Below are 18,564 nucleotides of genomic sequence, written 5' to 3'. Positions count from 1 at the left end.
GAACACTGCGGATGCCTGACAAATTTAAAACGTTTAATATGTTTCCTACCTGTTCAGTGCATTCAAATATTCTGAGCGATACTTAACTGTGCTGTACAATGAAATGTAGAGGTCATACGGAATTCTTGGATCAGGACTGCATTAGATATCCATAATGACAGATTACATTGTATTGTACAACTGTTTTTACAACTGTCTATAGGCACTATTTACCACAGATTACATGGTTCATGGTGTGCTGCGGCCAATACTTGCTGTCGGGACAGTTTATGCATTTGTACAAGTAGTCACAGTCACAACTACTGCACACCAGTTAACTTCTAACTCATTTGGACTCTGGGAGGTAAGACAACCCTGCCCCCCCCCCCACACACACACACACACACACACACACACACACACACAAACACACACTATCTAAAGTCAACAGTCACCATCAAATGCACATTTCTGGACAGTGGGAGAAAATGGAATACCTGGAAGAACCCATTCACTCTGCCCCAAGCCCAGATCTTCAAGTGGAGATATTCTCATACATTAAAGTGGAGCACAAAGAATATTTAAATGTCTAAGTAATGGTCAGGCTCTTCTCTTGAATCCTGATATACGTATCATTGTGTGTATTTGTTTGTTGCATGGATTTCTTTTAATTAATGCGTTTCAGAAGAAGTAACTATAACTTCTGTTTCCCAAAAGGCTGGGACACGTTGAGATAAATACAAAACATAAAGACGAGAAAACCATTTTGAACCTGATTTAAATGAAATGCATGTACAAACCCAAATAATTTCACAATGTATTAATACCAAATTACTAAAGAGCTTATATGTTTGTGTTTCAACCATGCAAGAATTTCTTTTAATACAACTACGTTTCCACATTTATTGACACACATTATTACCATAATAGTTGTACATATTTGGATTGTTTTTATTTACGTTATGCATGTAGTTTATGTGCTGCAATGGAAAACTGTTCCTGTTATTAAGAATTTTCTGTCCCCAGTAGTTTCACAGATTCACCTATTTTCCTAGAAGTGCCTCTAAATTTCTACAACTAATCCGTGTACTTCCACACTGTATTAGGGAGTCTGTCAGGGGAAAAAATGCAGAATAAATAGTGAATACTGATCCACTAAAGGTACAAATGTTTCAGTAATCTAACGTGTTCATTTTTCATTTGTGGCCCATAGCGCAAGAAATTAAGTTGATTATATTAAAGCAAATAAATTAGGAAGAAAAAAATACACACACACCTTGTCACAACCATGAATACTGTGTTTAAACATAAAGTTAAAAAACGATATATAATGAATCAAAATATGGCACTACTGTGCCATATTTTGAAGCGGCAAGAATAAAGCCAGTGTTTATTATAACCTTTTTAGAAACATCAGCATTGTTTTTTTTAAAGGGACAAGAACTCAAGAAATGTTTCAATTTTTTGTTTTTGTGTTTTAATATCTGTCTTAACTGTTCTGAGAGTATTAACTTAATCTCAGAAAAATGCTCCAAATCGAATGGCTGCTTTCCGTTGTTGGTCTGGCCCTCATTAGCAAATTTCACCGTCCAAAAAGCTTTTATGCAGCTGGCACAGCAACTACATCTGCGGTCAGGCTTAAAATATATTTCCTCATTCTCAAACTAAGTGGATATCAGTATTTACCGTGTTTGGAGGAACTGTTTTCCAATTACTCAATTTCCATGGTCCATTCACGACAATCATCACATGCATTACCTGCTTTATCCAACATCCAGGGGTCACAGCAAATTGAAGTGAACCAAACCAGACTGAAGTGATGTAAAAGTTGGGACACACACTGAATTAGTCAGTTTTCACAAATAGATAATTCCATGGTAACAAGCAGCTTGTTTGAACAAGCCCCAGTCCCTGGACAAATACCCAGTGAGTAAAATTCCCAGGATTGGAGCGGCATCATGCAACGTATCACATAACCTTAACACATACATCCCATGGGGTACACGGGCAGATGTGGGCTCACTTTAAATGACAGACAATGTATATTATGGAACGATCACCAGCCTACGAGTGAGAGACATAAATACTCCTATATATATGAGCAATTTAGAGATAATACACCTTTCAGCCTACAACTGTGTTTTTGGACTGTCAGAGGAACCTTGAAAAAAACGCATCAATGCACATAGATAAATATGCAAGCTGAACTTTGGATCTTGTCCAAAGGAGATCACATATTTTTATATCAGAGAAAATGGATTAGAGGTTACAATAACTACGAAAAAGAATATTTTTCTGGAAATGTTGATGCATTTGTTCATATGTCTGAAATTGGCCATTAAAACTGTAATGGCCAATTGGATTACACTTTAAAATAGGTCAAATTACAGAAAGACATTTCCACACTGCCATATAACGGAGTTGTATTCTTAAGTATAAACAAATGTAGAATTTGATGTATTTTGCCAGTACCTTGATTACTAAAATCTGTTTCAAATTCGGTCATTTTACTGACTTACACCCCCATGAGTAACATTTTATACCACAGTAGATGACTTTAATGGCATCAACACAAATATGGCAAAAAGAACATAGAATGGCCGTATTTCGCGGGGAAACCGCACCTTGTTTCTTCTCATTACATAGAAATCTCAATATATCAATTTAAGTTGGACTATTCCATGTCGCGTCTGTTTTGAGTAGAAAATAATCTCCCTGCGGTGATTTGACCAGATTGTTTGAGTGCATACTATTAAATGCTCCTTCTCTTGTCTTCATTAGTGCCTTTGCTTCTGATGTGGTTACTTCAACAGCTTCATGATGGCCTCCAGTTGATTCTTCAAACGCTACAGTGTATTTCTTCAAAGTAGGCTCACACAGTGACATCCCTGATTAATGACTGGAGGTGCGGGAGCGCTTGCCTCAGATTCCACCTGTTACTTATTTGTATTTAAGTAAAAGATTTGTTAGCTCTAAACAATGCCACGGTCATGGATACGAAGGCTATGCCCCCAATGTTCTTTTGCACATCGATATGAGCATGAAAGTCTTTGGAGAGACCACACAACAGAACACAAAAAAAGAAAGGGGTGGGGGGTGGGTTGAAGATACATAATCTTTTAAAGATTAAAGATATTTCGAATATGCATTGGAGAAGTTTTGTTGATTAAGTGATTTATTTGTCAAACGAGCCTTATTGAGGTGTTGGGCATGGAGGCATTTCAGTGCTAAAAGAGTCATTTTTAACACTTTATTGAGCACTCATTGGAATAAATACTATTAAAAATCACATTGGTAGTCCCAGTGCATAGTTTAATTTGAGTATACAATGTGTGCGATTGTGCGTGTGTGTCTGTAATAAAATCCGAAGCCAAATATAAAAAAAAAAAAAATGTTGTACAATAATTTGTACCTAGTTGTTTACATGTGTGCACTATACATTGCATACATCAGTTTTCATACTAATCTTTATTTCCTAGCATAATTTCTGATTAAAATCATCAATCTGTTGCTCTCACTGCAAAAGAGAATGATGTTGTACTATAGCGATGGACAAAACACAACTGCAAATCCAATCTCAGTGTTTAGAATTACTTTATAACCATGTGATTCACATCAATTCACGGTTTGGATTTTGAAGGAAGTATTGAAAAAGTTACCACATATGTTGGATATAGGTGTCGAGTCCCATGTTTGGTATCTTGCTTTCCCACATGAGTGATACGTGATTGAATGGCAGTTTTCTCCAGTGGTGCGTGACTATGTATGAATGAATGAATGTGACTGATCACAAATCAGATCTGGTACAAAATGTGTTTTATATCTAACTACTTCCATTTATGAAAACAATGAGAACTTTTGTTCTTGTGCTCTTCACAAGAACCGATACATGTTTTCACAAATTGACACTTTACTTGGGATGGAAGATTGTCTGTGCTTGCATTACTCATATCATTTCCCAGACAGGAGATTAAATGAAGAGAAAAGCAAATTAAACTCATCATGTAACATGAGGAAAACAGTGCATCAGTAATTCTCCAAACACTGTTGTTTTCCGAAATACAGTAAGATGAGGCTGTGACAGAAACAGTGACTAATTGAGAGGGACACGACCTCATATTGATGGTTATTTTTGCTGCATGCATAATTACCAATTATCAGCGAGTTTACATAACACTCAAACAATAACTGCAAGTAAAAGAAGATAATTTACAAGCCGTTCTTAATTGAGTCAGCCTGTTTCATTCACGTCTCAGTGGTGTGTGGTAATTGCTGTGAATGACTCAATGAAAACACGATTAGCAGATGAGGCAGTGTCACATTAATGTGTAGAATATATTTCTCAACTTGCTGCATTTGTTTAGGAGCTAATAAAAGTCAGATTACTTGGGGAGAGAAGTAACTAATGGTTTCACTGATCATGTTCTCTGTTTTCCATCCTTCCTTGGCTCAACTTTCAAAGGATAGTTTGTAATTTGGTCAACTTGTTTTATTAATGTCTGCTTTTATAAAGGGGTTGATAGAGGAGTGGTGACAGTAAACAAGAATAAAAATTAAAGAAGTAATTTCAAATCAAAAGCTTGTGTGAGCCTCAGAGAACAACTCCAAATGACAAACCCCCATGAGCTGAATCTGTCCATGGTATGCCACTCCATATCTGCACTGTTTTCAGTTGGTCTTCGCAAAGAGAACGGAAATTATGATGTGATATTTATAGTTGACCATTGGTACTATGGATTATTTGGTGCAGCTTATTACATTATGAACCCAGTTTGTCTTAACCGGGAGTCGACAGTTGACAGTTTTGATACTGTCTTTATCTGTTTGAACTATTCCAACCTGTTTTGTTGTTTGTTTAATATTTACTCATCTCACAGGTGAGCCAGCATAGTTGGCAGTGAAAGCGAAAGAGTCAGTCCACACAAATCAAATCTCAATTGTCCTCCGAGACAATTCTTTTTTGGGAAGATCTGATGATGAAAACCAACATTCATCTCCTGCAGTACAGGGAGGACGCATGGTGGGAACCATTTTCTGTGCTGTTTTATTTTAACTTCAGTTGCAAGACAATGAAGGCAGATACAAAGAGACAATCACACACAATTGCGCCACAAAGAGACAATCCCAATCATAGTGATAGGCAATTTACATTATCCAAGCTAATCCCAGATGTATATTTTGTAACTGTAGGAGGAGCACCAAGGAGAAAGCCAGGTTCACATGGCCAGACTCAAATTGGAAATATTTGCACTGTGAGACAAGATGTGAGCTCACATTGTGGGATGTGATGCATTATCAGTTAATAAAAAATAAAAAAAAATAAAAAAATTGGAACACTTCATTGAAAGGTGCATTTCAACATTGTCTTTGTCCTAAGAGGATTATACGAGCACCACAAGCAACAGCAAAAGCCAAAAATTCACTCGATCCTTCCAACCAATGTATGGGGTGTTAATGCCTTTCTGCTGTAGAAGCCGAAGAAGTCACTGGTTTATGTGGAAAAATGTCTCTACTTGTGATCCAGATGATGTAATATTAAATGAACGCTTTTTCAGAGAAACGCTGTTAAATTTAAGAGAGTGAACATCTCAAGCAGGAGGCAGGATTCCACCATCGTTGTCGGCCATTTGCTCGCACATGTGCCGTTCCCAGTGTTTCAGAAAATGTACACTCTGGGAGTCTCTTTGCAACTGACACTCAGTGTCGTCGTCAAGTGAACAGCCAGAACCCAACGCAAGAGTTTTATTTTCACTTGAGAACGTCGGCGTGGAAATGGGGCGTTGTAGCAAGATAAATCAAACAGACTGCAGATTTAGGTGTTACATTCATCATCTCATATTCCTTTAAGAAAGAAAAAAATAAAGACAGGTTGTCACAATACACTACCTAAACACGTACAATTTATTTTTCTGTGGTCGTCATGTGTGTTGAGTTCAATCTCATCCTTATGTAGGATCTAAAACAACCAACAGATTTCTGACTGGCATCTCAACTCTGCGGATCACCAGTGTCTCATTACAGGGGCGTAGCATGGGGGAAGAGAAGAGAGGAGGGGAGCTGGAAAGGAGGGAAATAAGCACATCAAGCTCAACACAAGGTTACATGGAATGTTTTGCAGGATGAACCATAGGGGGCGCTGCTCCCTGAGGGCACTCAAGGGGTCACAACAAAGGTCAAGCTTGTCAACTCACCAGTGTTCTTTACACCCGGGTCTTTACTCCTTCTTTGAAAGCCTCTTTAAGTGTAACCCTCTGATGCATGAAATATGTGTCCATTCATTCATTCATTCATTCATTCTAGAAATTCCAGTACTGCAAAGCTCTCAAATTCCACCAAGGATGTGGTAATCGAAGGTGTGACAGCTTCAGCCCTTCAGGCCTCTGAAGATGACCCGGAATCTCATCCTCAAAACCTCCAACATCCTTTTTTATTCGACCTCGTTCTGTGAATGTGGTTTCCATTGTCTAGTTTTTAAGGTTCGAGAATCTTAGTATAGCTCACAAAAACAGCAGAGCAACTTCGAAGTCTGTATGAGTTTATTACAACAAGCAACTGGTTTCACACAGAAAAAAAAAATTGTTGATGGAAAGAAATTCGAAAAAACTATCCGAGGTTTTCATTGTTGAATTTACAAACATAAATATCTATGTAACAGGATGAATGCCATCCTCAAATTACCAATCCTTTTATATAAATTAAAACACGTGTGACTAATTTCTGTAAAGAATCATGAATCATATTTACACATCTTGCACACATCTGGCCTTACATATCTGAAAGTTAATCTGAGGGACCTCATGAATCATTTAAAGTGGGGCTTGGAATGAACTAAAGCTCAAGCAAACATCACCTAATCCCCAAATGAGCTTTTCCGTTCGATGTTTAAAAAGCCAATCAAAAGAAACCAGGCGGCTGAATAAATGCAATCGACACAAAACAATGATTTGTGATATGATGATCACCTGCAAATGTTGGAATAATGAGTTAGTTTATGGTTTGATTTAGGTCTTTTGTTTGGGTTTTTTTTTGCCCAACACACCAAAAATTGTTTGTTTTTAAGAAAATGCAGTCAGAGATTTGGCCATGTTTGTTGTTGGGCAATATGGTGAGGATCTGAATCACATAGTGTTTTCAGGCAGTTAAGTGGTATTGGAGTTTTGATTGGAATGACTTCAACACTATGCACTCCAGTGCTGCCCTCTGCCTTTGGAACAAGCAAACTCTGTGATCTGGGATCTGTCAGGATCAGTCACCATGTGTTTCATATTCTACTAACTACTTCAACAAATGTTTCCAGTTTCATGAGGAAGGAGAAAACAGGGAGTCACTGGTTAGTCTCCTAATTCTGTAATAGTTTTTTTTTTTCCTTTTGGTTTTACTCATGAGATTCAAATCTTTATTCTTTGGCTGTGACAGATCAGACAAGTTTCATAACACTGGTGATGTACCAGGACTGCTCTTGAATTGCTAATATGCTCATTCTGTGTTTTTGCCATATTTACACACCCAGTTGAAGCTTGCTATGTTCTTCAACACACAGGTCAGACTTGTAAACCCAAAGGCGAGATCACTGAAAATGGCAACAGATTGACTTCGTCTTTGGATTAGCGTGCTTTCAAAAGCAGCGTTGATGGTAGATTTCACAATTTCATTTTTTTTTTTTTGCTTGCCAGAAAAATAAGAAACACCCCCCCCCCCAACTTTGTCTGAGCGTGTTTGAAAACTGCCAAATAAAAATGCTCGGTCAATGGTAGACATTCGCTGGGAAAGTAAATAACAATGGCATGTGAAGTAGACCTTCAAAAAAAACCAAAACATTTTAAAGTTATTAAATCCCCCCAAAACCCAAAACATTTTAAAGTTATTAAATCCCCCCAAAAACCAAAACATTTTAAAGCTATTTTTCCAATATTAGAGATTACACTTACAACATATGGTTACTCCATCGCACATATATTTTTTTGCACCTTTTTTTTTTTAATTGATGATTTCAAGATACGTTGTGTCACAACTCAAAATGAAACACTCAGACAAAGAATACAAATCAGACAGAAATAATCTCAGGATCAAGTTTATGTGAATCAAATAATTCAAACAACCAAGCAGACTGTGAAAGTAAGAATTAGGAACAGACACAGCACAGAGGAACTGAGGAACACTCGGGTGCGGTGACCTCGTAAACAGTGAATGTCTGGTGCCGCACTAATGGGTAAAATACTCAAAGAACTGATGGAATGATGGGATTCACATCACATTTTACTGATGAGCCATGACAAAAAGCAAGAAAAAGCAACACATGAAAATGTTTCATGATTAATGCCAGATTTTTGCTAGTTTAGCTGTATTAAATTCACAATAAAACTTTTTTTTTTCTCAGCCATATCTACATGCACAAACACAACACAGCTGTGATGGAGTTTCCAGATGCAGTTCCACCTGCATCTTCAGTACAACCACCAACCAAACAAAGCACCTTTGATTTTCATCATAACTATTTCCTTTTTTTTTTATCAAAACAAAGACTGACGATGAACCGCAGACTCACTTTTCAGGATTGTTTCTCACTGGGAATCACTGATTTACAGTAAAGCTTCACTTAATTTCATTCTTCAGCAGAATTATGAACTGTAACACCTATTGAAAGCATGCCAGCATTTAATTCCGATTAACCCATTATAATTACTGACGTTTTTGAAAATAGCATCCACACATTTTTGTGTATGAAAAGAGCTGCAGAGCTGCTGTCTTTTTACCTCTCTCACTGAGTCATGAGCATTTCTCCCCACTTGTTGAAGTCGTACATACAGTATTAGCTACTTCCTTACAGATTCACCACAGTGGAGCATCGGATCAGCAGGTTTGAATTAACACAAGTTTCATTCCAGATGTTCCTGACACAGTTGGGGGTTAAGGGCCTTGCTCAGCAACCCACATATGTGACCCATCTACAGTGGGATTTAAACCACACATACATGTGTCCATTCCTAACTTCTGCAGCCCCCTCAACAAATATAAGCTCAGTTTATCTCTGGTTTGAATGATTTTTAACACTGCCGTTGAAAATGCATGCATCCAAAGTGAAAACATGCAAACTCCACATGGAAAAGCCCACCACTCATATCGAGTCGCTATGTTGCAATGAAGTGAGATTGCTAACCACACCACTGGACATTCCTGAACAACTAGTGTTCAGCCGAGCAAAAAGAGTGAATCAGTAATTAGACTGAGCCAAATACTGCTGACAACTCACTGATATGACACATCAACACTGCAGTCATATAACTACACATCAATGAATCAGCCAAATTTAGAGAGGAATGAAAAAATAGCCCACAAGTCACAAGCCCAAATAAATATCAAGTCTTTCTTTATAGTAACTTACAGGCTAAGAACATTCCTTTCATTGTGATGAAGTTATAACCTCCTAATTGTGAGTGACTGGCACAAAAAATGATTCTGGAACTTTTTCACCAATAAAAAGTTTTTTTACAGGCAGGTTTCCCAGTTATTTATGATGTGAAGCTGCTGATCGCCACAGAGCTGCTGTTTGGTCTGTGATAAGCCAGTAGACTAAGTAGGAATTTATACATGATATATTATGAGGGGTATCTTTCATGTAGTCCAAATTAATCTGATCTTACAAAGTAGGTTTGTGTTTCAATGAATACAAAATATATTTTTTCTTCAATTGAAGTTGTTTTTAGTTATATAATAATATATCACTCTAAATACCAGTATGGGTGTTATAATTACTTATTATAATTATTTGTTACTCTGTTGCATTGCTTTAACAGATATGGGTAGATCACTGCCATTACTTAAAGCAATTTGACAAAGTCACGGTCACTGACTTTTGTAGCTATAGGATCTGATTTTAAAGAGCTTGTAAGGTCACAAGAGCACTTGCCATAAGCCAAGAGTAATATTCCTAACCTTGTCTGTCTGAAGTTTGCATGTTCTGTATGTGAGTGGGTTTTCTCCGTGTACTATTGGGGCTTCACACGGTCAGAAAAACAGATGCTCTGATCCCCCTACATTGCTTGTAAATGTGAGTGTGTTTGGTTCACTGTCTCTCTGTGTTTACCCTGTGGTGAACTGGCCCCCGTCCAGAGTGTAGTCCTTGTCTTTGTCTGTACTAAACTGGTTCCAGTCCTACATTAGACAAAAAAAACCATGAAACACAAGAAAATCAACAAGCAGTCTGTAAACACAGACCATTAAAGAAAAAAAAAAGAAAAATTTTAGGATTGTTTTTTTTCTTTGTGACGTCTTTATAAAAGTATTTTTGAGCAGCACAATGTTTTTTTTAATCTATAATACTTTGACAAATAATTACTATAATCTACCTTCCAATAAAAATCCCAGTGTGACACAAACATGACACACACATTATGCTCCCTTCAAGGATGTTGAGTAAGGAAGCACATTCTTGTTTTCCCCCACCAAGCCTCTTTTGTGAGTCATTTCCCCTGGTAAAATTTTTTTTTTTAAAATAGCATGTGGATCAATGTCGGGACCTTTTTGTGTCTGAGGCTATATAAAAAAGCTGCCTGTATTGTGCAACAGGATTGAGAGAAAAAGAAAGAGGGAAGAAAAAGTGAAAAAGTGTGCCGTGGTGTCGGCTTTCACTGTTCTCACTTGTGATGGTATCAGGTGTACTTTGAACAGACTTGTGTTTGGCTAGAAGCACTCTTACGCAGCATGGGTGGGGTAATGTGATGGCTGTTTGAACAGACAAGGTGAGGGCTCCTGTTGTGGTACGTGCTCAGGCAAAGAACGGGCTTGAGCGGAATATTTTACCTCCGGTGGGACTCCACACTGAAGGATTATTCTCCCTTTGGAAATTGAGGATTTCAATCACAACTGAAACCACAATGGAGATAACAAACGAGGCCACAAAAATCCTAGTGAAGGGTCCCGATTACCTTCGAAAGCAAATGGAACTGGAGAGTGAGGCAAAAGGACAGATGAGTGCAGTGGAGAGGCTCGCTGCAAGCAAACAGAAATACGTCAAAAGCCAAATGGTGGCCAACTCCACTCAGGAGCCCGCGATCAGTCTTGGATCTGCGTCTGTGACGAGCACTGGGTCTTCTACCTGGAGCACAAAATGTGGCGTCAATCTGGCAAAGACATGTGCTCCAGAAAAGAGCTCACCGGGGCAGGTACGACGCTCGAGCTCCAAAAAACGACCGGACTCTCTTCTACTTTACAGACAGAAATGTGAGTTACTGAGGGGGTCTGCGCTTGACCGGAAACACCATGTAACTCGTAAGTTACTACGGAGCTCTGCCAATAAAAATGCCTCATTACCTGAGGCCACTGACGGGGAATGCGAGTCTGAGGAAAACAAGGAAGAAACAACAATGACACTTGTGGGTACGCAGAGGGAACGCAGCCCGCACGTCGCTGAAGCTCAATCAGGGACGAACCCAAATGGAGTGGCAGAACAATACAGCACCAAAAGCAGCGACGCTGAGACTAAGCTGAAAGGTGACGCTGGGAATGCTGCCAACAGTCTACTTAAAGTCCCCGAGATTGTGAGGAGGTCGGGCAAAGGGGTCAGTCGGTCCCACTCTGACATCAGCTCCAGGTACTCCAAAAACTTTGCAGACTTTGATGCTTTTTTCAAGTACTGCGGGCTGGATGGTGAGGTCATCGAGTCTCTGGGGAAGCAGAACTTCTCCGCACGCTCGGATGAAATTGCAATAATGATTCGGAGCATCAGTGTCTCCACATCTGATGACGGCTTCTCAAGGCACAGCAGTGACAGCGATGGGCTGCTGGAGAACGAGCTGCACAAAAAGAAATGTCAGGGCACGTCAGTTATTGAGCGAAACGCACGGATTATCAAATGGCTGTATAGCTGCAAGAATGCAAAAGAGACTGGAAAGAAGCTACGGGATCTTGAATGATTTCACTTTTTCTTACAATAATCAATGAGGTCACCAATCTTTTTTCTTTTTCCACACAAGATACTCTTTGAGTAAGGCAACAAGCAAGAAATGATATGAAATGTCTTCCTTTTGGTCGTGGAAAACACTAACCTTTAGAGTCAATTGTGGTTACATATGGATAAATGTTTCTATCTGTTTCTGTGTCTACTTCGGCTGACGCCTGAGTGCAAATGAAGATCGAACATGTTTGCATCTGTTCTAACTTGCTTAAAGACCACATGGCATGTGCTCTCTGTCATGCAGGAACAAGAGCAAATTCACAGCTACTCCTACACACACACACACACACACACACACACACACACTCCAAAAAGGTCAAAATGTGCATTTAACAACCGTCAAGCAAAGTGTGTTTCAGAATGTTAATAATTAAATCTGCATTTATATTCGAAGATACACACTCAACAGAACAAGAGTCCAATCAAGTATTAAAATAAACAGCAGAAAAGCTTCTTGTACGAACAAAGCGTGAAAACATTTGATACATGCTATTGTGGCGTAACTTTGTCCTAATTAAGTATTATCCTAATTAATGTGTATCAATTGCAAATCTACAGTGTGGTTTGTGATGAAAATGTATGAAATGTTTATACTGATGGCAGGACTATAGGTACTGGCAAGTCTAAGATCCCTTTTTAAGTAAAACGTGTTTACAATCTGGATCAAAGGTTTTATTCATAATTTCATTAATAGAAATAAATCTATCTTATATTATTTGATATATTATCCATTGAAATGTCATTACATTAAACCGAGCTGAAGTTACAGTGTGCAATATTTGACTGAAAGTTGTCTTTCAGTTCATAATCTGATATGTGGCTTACAAATTTCTCTACTCGTTACTACTTGTTCAGTACGATCACAGCCATAATAAGCAAACTGAGACCTTGAGCATTGTGCGTTTTTTTCCCCCTGAGTTGTGTGTCAGTAATGTGTCTCAAAAAAATCGGAATGGGCTATGTCCAGTGACCCATAATGCCTGTACCCCACCTCCATACCAATGTATTTTGTCTACACGCCACTTTTTCGCTCTTTCTGTTTTGGATAAAGTCCACAGGATGTGATCTTTTGGGAAAAATGGAAATGAAAGATTGTTTTATCCAACTTTTGCTCCATTGTATCCAACGTATGGTTGTGGGACCAAATCCAAGCGCGGCTGACAATGGGTGAAGACAGGAAACCCCTGGACTGGATACCAGCCCATCACAGGGAAAACAGAGAGCCAGACAATCCACGTTCAATGTGGGAGAAGACAAACACACTTTGATGCAACAACAAGAGACAACTCTCATACACACAGCGAGAACATAGAACTCCACACAGAAATCCAAAGAAATCCCCAAACAAAATCAAACCAGGGAGAAACTATGAAAATTAGTATGGACTCTTTGTTTTACAGTAAAAACCACTGGCTTTTTTTTTTATTACAGGGGCATAAACTGACTATAATTATTCATACAAGATTAAATTAAGACTCAGCTACTGTGGACACACCTTTTACTTTTGTCAAGGCTTTACTGACTGCCCAGCTCCAAGACAAGTCTCGTCCTGCTCTCTGCACCTATTTGTTGTGATCAAATTGTAGTTGCTTTTAAAATATGTTGCTTGTTCAGAACAGACATTCTTTTATTTGCTTAATTCAATGGTTCAACTTACAGAAATGAAATACAAGTCAATATTTTGCTTCAGAATTGTATTTTTTCATTAAACGTTTTATTTTTTTTATGTTTAAAGCAGTTAAACTTCATATTAAAATGTAACTGTAATCTGTCCTAGTCAGGGTATTGTACTTATTGATTCTGTTTTGGTACTGCTTTTATGGAACACACAAATAAAGTTGGCATTATGTTTTTAAGAAGAATATAGTTTGCTGCAAAACAAAAGAGAGTGGTGAGAAAGTTTGTATCTTTCATATTGTTTTGTTACGCCTGAATGCAGTGTATTACTCATCTCAAAGTTTACTCAAAGGTGTTTGAATTTACTGTATTAAATGTACTGTACAGAACCAAAAGGGGGCACTATCCAACAGGGTGACATTTCCAAAGAGTTCAAAAATAAAAGGGCAAAAGGGCTTCTCCTCAATCTGAATGGACACTTGGGATTTAATCATATTTTCAATCAAATGAGGGGAAACACAAAGAGATTAGTTTAACATATGTGCTTTCGCCTGCAAACAATTATAATATCTTCAAAAAATAGCAAAGAAGATCTTGGCCTTGCAGTGAAAAAATTTAATATTTTAGTGACATTTGTAACAGATACATCTCAATAACAGTTTCACTTATAACAGCTGCAAATCAAAAGACAAATGAAGTGTTACTTGAAATATATATCTATTTATTTATTTTTTTAAAGCACGAATTCCAAGTAAAGTTTAGGACTTGGAATCAAATTATATGTTGCTTCTTGTATTTGGCACAAGTTCAAAAACAAGTATCACTTGCCTAGTAGTTCCCCACTGGTTACAGTATCTATGGGTACCAAAGCAAAACAGAAAATTCATGCTTTAAATTAAAATTATGCAACTGCTGCCAGAATCACTCTCAAGCAGCAGAAACAGTCAGTTGGACCACATCAATACAGAGCAGAAAGCCGTGGTGTACTGGGATCCATTTGCTGTGGGGTTTTTTATTCTTTGTTTTTTTTTTACTAAACTTTGGAATTCCTTCAATTTCTCATTCCAAACCAGTCAGTTAGCTTAACCTCTTATCTAAAGAGCATACATATATATATATATATATATATATATATATATATATATATATATATATATATATATATATATATATATATATATATATATATATATATATATATATATATATATATATATATATATATATATATATATATATATATATAGCCTGCCAAACCACCAAGCAAAATGGGGGGAAACAAAATTCAAATAAACTATTCAATGTTTAACACAGTTTGTGAGTTTGTAAAAATGTGCATGCAGCAGGCTGCAAAATTTCACAGCATGCTGCACCAGAAAATAGCACTGAGATTGGCTTTATGTTTACATTGGAGTGATTTTCGATAGTAGTTGCACAACATTTAACAGAAATATAATTTTTCAAAACTTGATGCCACAACAAAGAAGAACTTTAAAGTTCCAATGTACAGGTTATTTTTTACCAGACTGGATTTCATTGGAGTGTATGTGGCCCCTGAACTAAAATGAGTTTGACACCTCTGCCGTAAATTGTACCTTGGTGTGAATGTGAGTGTGTGAGGTTGTCTGTCTGCCTGTGTGTTTTCCCTGTGATGGTCGGTGACCTGTTCATGGTTAGCTGGGATCCCCTCCAGCTCCCTGCAAACCTGAACAAGATTAAGACAGAGAAGACAGATGGATGGCTTATCCAATTGAAGGTCTAAACTCAGGACATTTTATTGGATTTTTTTTTTTGCAGCAAAAGAAAGGCGTTTGGTACCAGCAGGTATTTTTAATAAATCACTAATATAAGGAGACTCTACTCCCCATAAAACAATAATCAACATAAGACACGAATTATGCAGTTTGAACTATCTGGAAGCACGAATAATGTATACATTATTTCACTTTATAGGTTGGAAACGTTCTATTCTAATTAGATTATAAAGCATACCCTCTGCTCCAGCGTTCTGCAGGCCTGATCCCTTCCCCCATCTGAAAACCAAAACATAAAGTACATGTGCTCAGCGCTCTGTCACGTGTAGAAGAAAGCCCCAACAAACAGAGCGGATTAGAAAAAGAAAGTGATTGACAGCATGTCCAGCCAATCAGCGTGGCTCTCGCGGGTAGCAACACGATAAATACAGACATTTTGACCAATCACAGCTCAGTAGGGGGGCGTGGACGAATGGCCGTCTCCGCACTGTATTTACTTCCGTCAATATTTCCAACTCAGCGGGCGGAGAAGACGAGAAGCAGAAGCAGAGACGACGACACAACAAAGAGGTCTGTTTCTGTATTTTATTCACATTTACAGTTGCTTCACAGCGGAGTTTGTGATCTTCACATTCTCTCCGTTGTTATTGTATTCGCTCACAGCGCTGACATCTTTGTGTTTTTGTCATTTTTACCAAAAACAACAAGCGTCCAAACGATCGTTTGACGTTCCTGTTTAAAAAGCTTAGCGCAGTCAAAGCTTTACAGTAATTGAGAGTATTGTTACTAATCTATCATGACAGCATTGCAACAGTAACAGCTTGCAGACAGGCTCAGCATTGTACAAGTTAGGAAATCAAAAGGTCCTCTTGTGAAATTAAAAAAAACAGGCCTTTATTGTTGTGTTTCCTGTCACAAATTCCAAACAAAATATCAGAATCTAAATACAGAATATGATGTCATTGACACCTTCAAAACTGATTTGTTTTGAACTCTCCCATGTAAAATGTAATTCCAGTAATTCAGACAGGTGACATCGTTTCCAGTTCCTTGTTTGAATCTGCTGAATATATTGTGAGAGAATTCTCCTCAGTACCATGATTATACGAGTTTTTCCACTTCAATTTGGTGTCTAACTTTGTTTAATTACACTTTATGTGTCATGACACTGCTGTCTATGTCCATTACCTAAAGGACTCAACTAAAGAAGCCAAATGTTGTTTTTTGCAGGGTTTTTCTTTCTTTTATTTCAGAAAATCAATTACTGGTTGATCCTGCAGGTGTCTAGTGTGGCACCAACTCTCTCTGCTCATACACCCCAGTTAAAATGCCTTTCTTGGGCAAAGACTGGAGGTCACCAGGATGGAGCTGGACAAAGACGGAACAGGGCTGGAAGAGAATTGTCTTCTTCGGACACGAGTTGGAGGACAGCAACACAGAAATAAACCTGAAAGCGTAAGAACACAAAACCACTTTATCATCTGTTTATCCTTCATGCCATTATTCGTTTGGTCCCGTCTCTGTCCATCGTTACTGTTGATTGATTATATGTGATCATAATAAAAGACTGCAGACTATCTGATATACTACCAGTGCACTACTGTCACAAACAGTCAAATTTAACATAATGCTTATATTTACAAGTTGAATATTACCAGGAAACTTAATAGAATCATGTGACACTTCATGCTGTGGGATTGTTGTTTGAGGTCAACTGAGCTATATGAGTTCATATGTCACGTTTTTACCTTCAAAGTTTTAAATAGTAACAGGAATACATCAAGCTACATAAATATATTGAATTCAAGCATATAACTTTTTTTATATAGTTTTTTTTTTTTTCAGTTTATTTTTTCAGATAAACCAAAAATCACTTTACAGCAGTACTTTTTTCTCAAAGTAATTCTGCTGTAATATCACAAATGTGCCACTGAATCAATTTTAAATGACAATGTATTGAAGTCTTTTTGGCTTCCTGTGTCGGCCATGATTAAAAAGGGACTGGCTGACTGCTACTGCTCACTCTTATAGGGTTGGTTATTAATGAAGCTTTGACAATGTAAAGCATCAGATGTTTCCTAACTGACCCTCAGTGGACAATGAAGACATGACTGAATAACTAAAGATGGAAAAATGATAGAGTTTGTAAGATGTGATTTATGATTCAAACTTTTGAGCTCCTATGAAATCTTGTCCGAGTGCCGAGTTCTTAGAACTGTTGATGATTTTTTTTGGGGTTGTTTGCTGTTCCTGATGCATTTACCTGTTCTACGAGAAGCTTCATGTGGATGCCTCATTACAGATCAAATCTCTTCAAGGATGATAATAAAGTTAAAGATAAACTAGTGCAAGCTGTTGCTGTGACCTCTGTTATAAATGGTTTATAGACTAGTTAGAAAAGAGTTCAACGGTTTTTGGCCACATCATAGGGAAGAGCTTGTTTCTGCTCTCTGTCAGAGAGACAATCAGCCTGTTTTAATCAGGGACACTGCAGAAGCTCTTTGATGAGGTGACCTGCATCCGATAGTGGCAGTCTGTTGTTACTTGAGGGGATCCATGGTAACAGAAACACTTGAGAATTTACATCAGATCAAACCATTTTATGTCTGTTGATTGAAGCCAAGATTCGTAGTTTTATCTCAGCTTTATCTCATTTTGTTCATATTCCGGCCCTGGAAGTATTTACTTTCACACAGAAGATGTTGATAAGTAACTTGAAGAAGAATTAAGTAAATTCAGAAATTTGACCTGAAACAACAGCCTGCAGAATATAGGTGATGTTTTTGTTGTTGTTTTTTTAAATTGCTGGTCGTACATTAACACCGTTTGATGTTCCCAAACTTGTGACTGTATTCAGAATAAAACATCCTCATAACAGGTAGTTAATACCCTGTACGATTGACTTGTTACCCATGTGTTGGGTTGTACTTTAATGTAATAATTTGTGTGCATTAACTGAGGTGTTTGTTGTAGAAAAGCAATAGGAAATAGATATAATAACCAATGTTTCACTTCCTTTTTCATCCGATGTCTGTAAGCATTGCTCGGTCTGTAGAGCAGAAATGAACTGACAAACGTCAGGGGTAAGTTTGATGTTGGTGAATGTTAAAAGCTCCCAAATATTCCTCCAAATTAAAACTATGCCTATTGTTTGCTTTTATAAAAACACCTTAAGCAGTCGCCTCAAAATTTAGAAGAACATTTGCATCGCAAACTTAACTAAACTTGGTGTGATGTTCTGTTTCTTGCATTTGTTGAACT

General features: G+C 37.7%; 2 protein-coding genes across 2 annotated transcripts in view; both read left to right on the top strand.

Annotated features, from left to right (window-relative positions):
- Positions 1 to 10,853: 10,853 nt before the first annotated feature.
- Positions 10,854 to 11,891, top strand: fam110c (family with sequence similarity 110 member C; the record flags this gene model as incomplete). Its single annotated transcript, XM_080514057.1, has 1 exon — positions 10,854 to 11,891. The coding sequence occupies one exon, from the start codon at positions 10,854 to 10,856 to the stop codon at positions 11,889 to 11,891; it is 1,038 nt and encodes a 345-aa protein (XP_080370183.1).
- A 3,935-nt stretch (positions 11,892 to 15,826) lies between these two features.
- The window catches only part of fbxo25 (F-box protein 25), a 10,791-nt gene continuing 8,053 nt past the window's right edge, over positions 15,827 to 18,564 (top strand). Inside the window, exons 1-2 of the mRNA XM_080514192.1 lie at positions 15,827 to 15,873; positions 16,534 to 16,758. Of these exons, the coding sequence (XP_080370318.1) occupies positions 16,631 to 16,758 (128 nt within the window). The 5' untranslated portion in view covers positions 15,827 to 15,873; positions 16,534 to 16,630. The remainder of the gene's footprint in view (positions 15,874 to 16,533; positions 16,759 to 18,564) is intronic.

Source organism: Blennius ocellaris (genome assembly GCF_963422515.1).
Source record: "Blennius ocellaris genome assembly, chromosome: 18".
NCBI classification, from domain to species: Eukaryota; Metazoa; Chordata; class Actinopteri; order Blenniiformes; family Blenniidae; genus Blennius; species Blennius ocellaris.
Note: the sequence above shows the minus strand (reverse complement) of the source record. Positions and strands in the feature narration are given on the sequence as shown.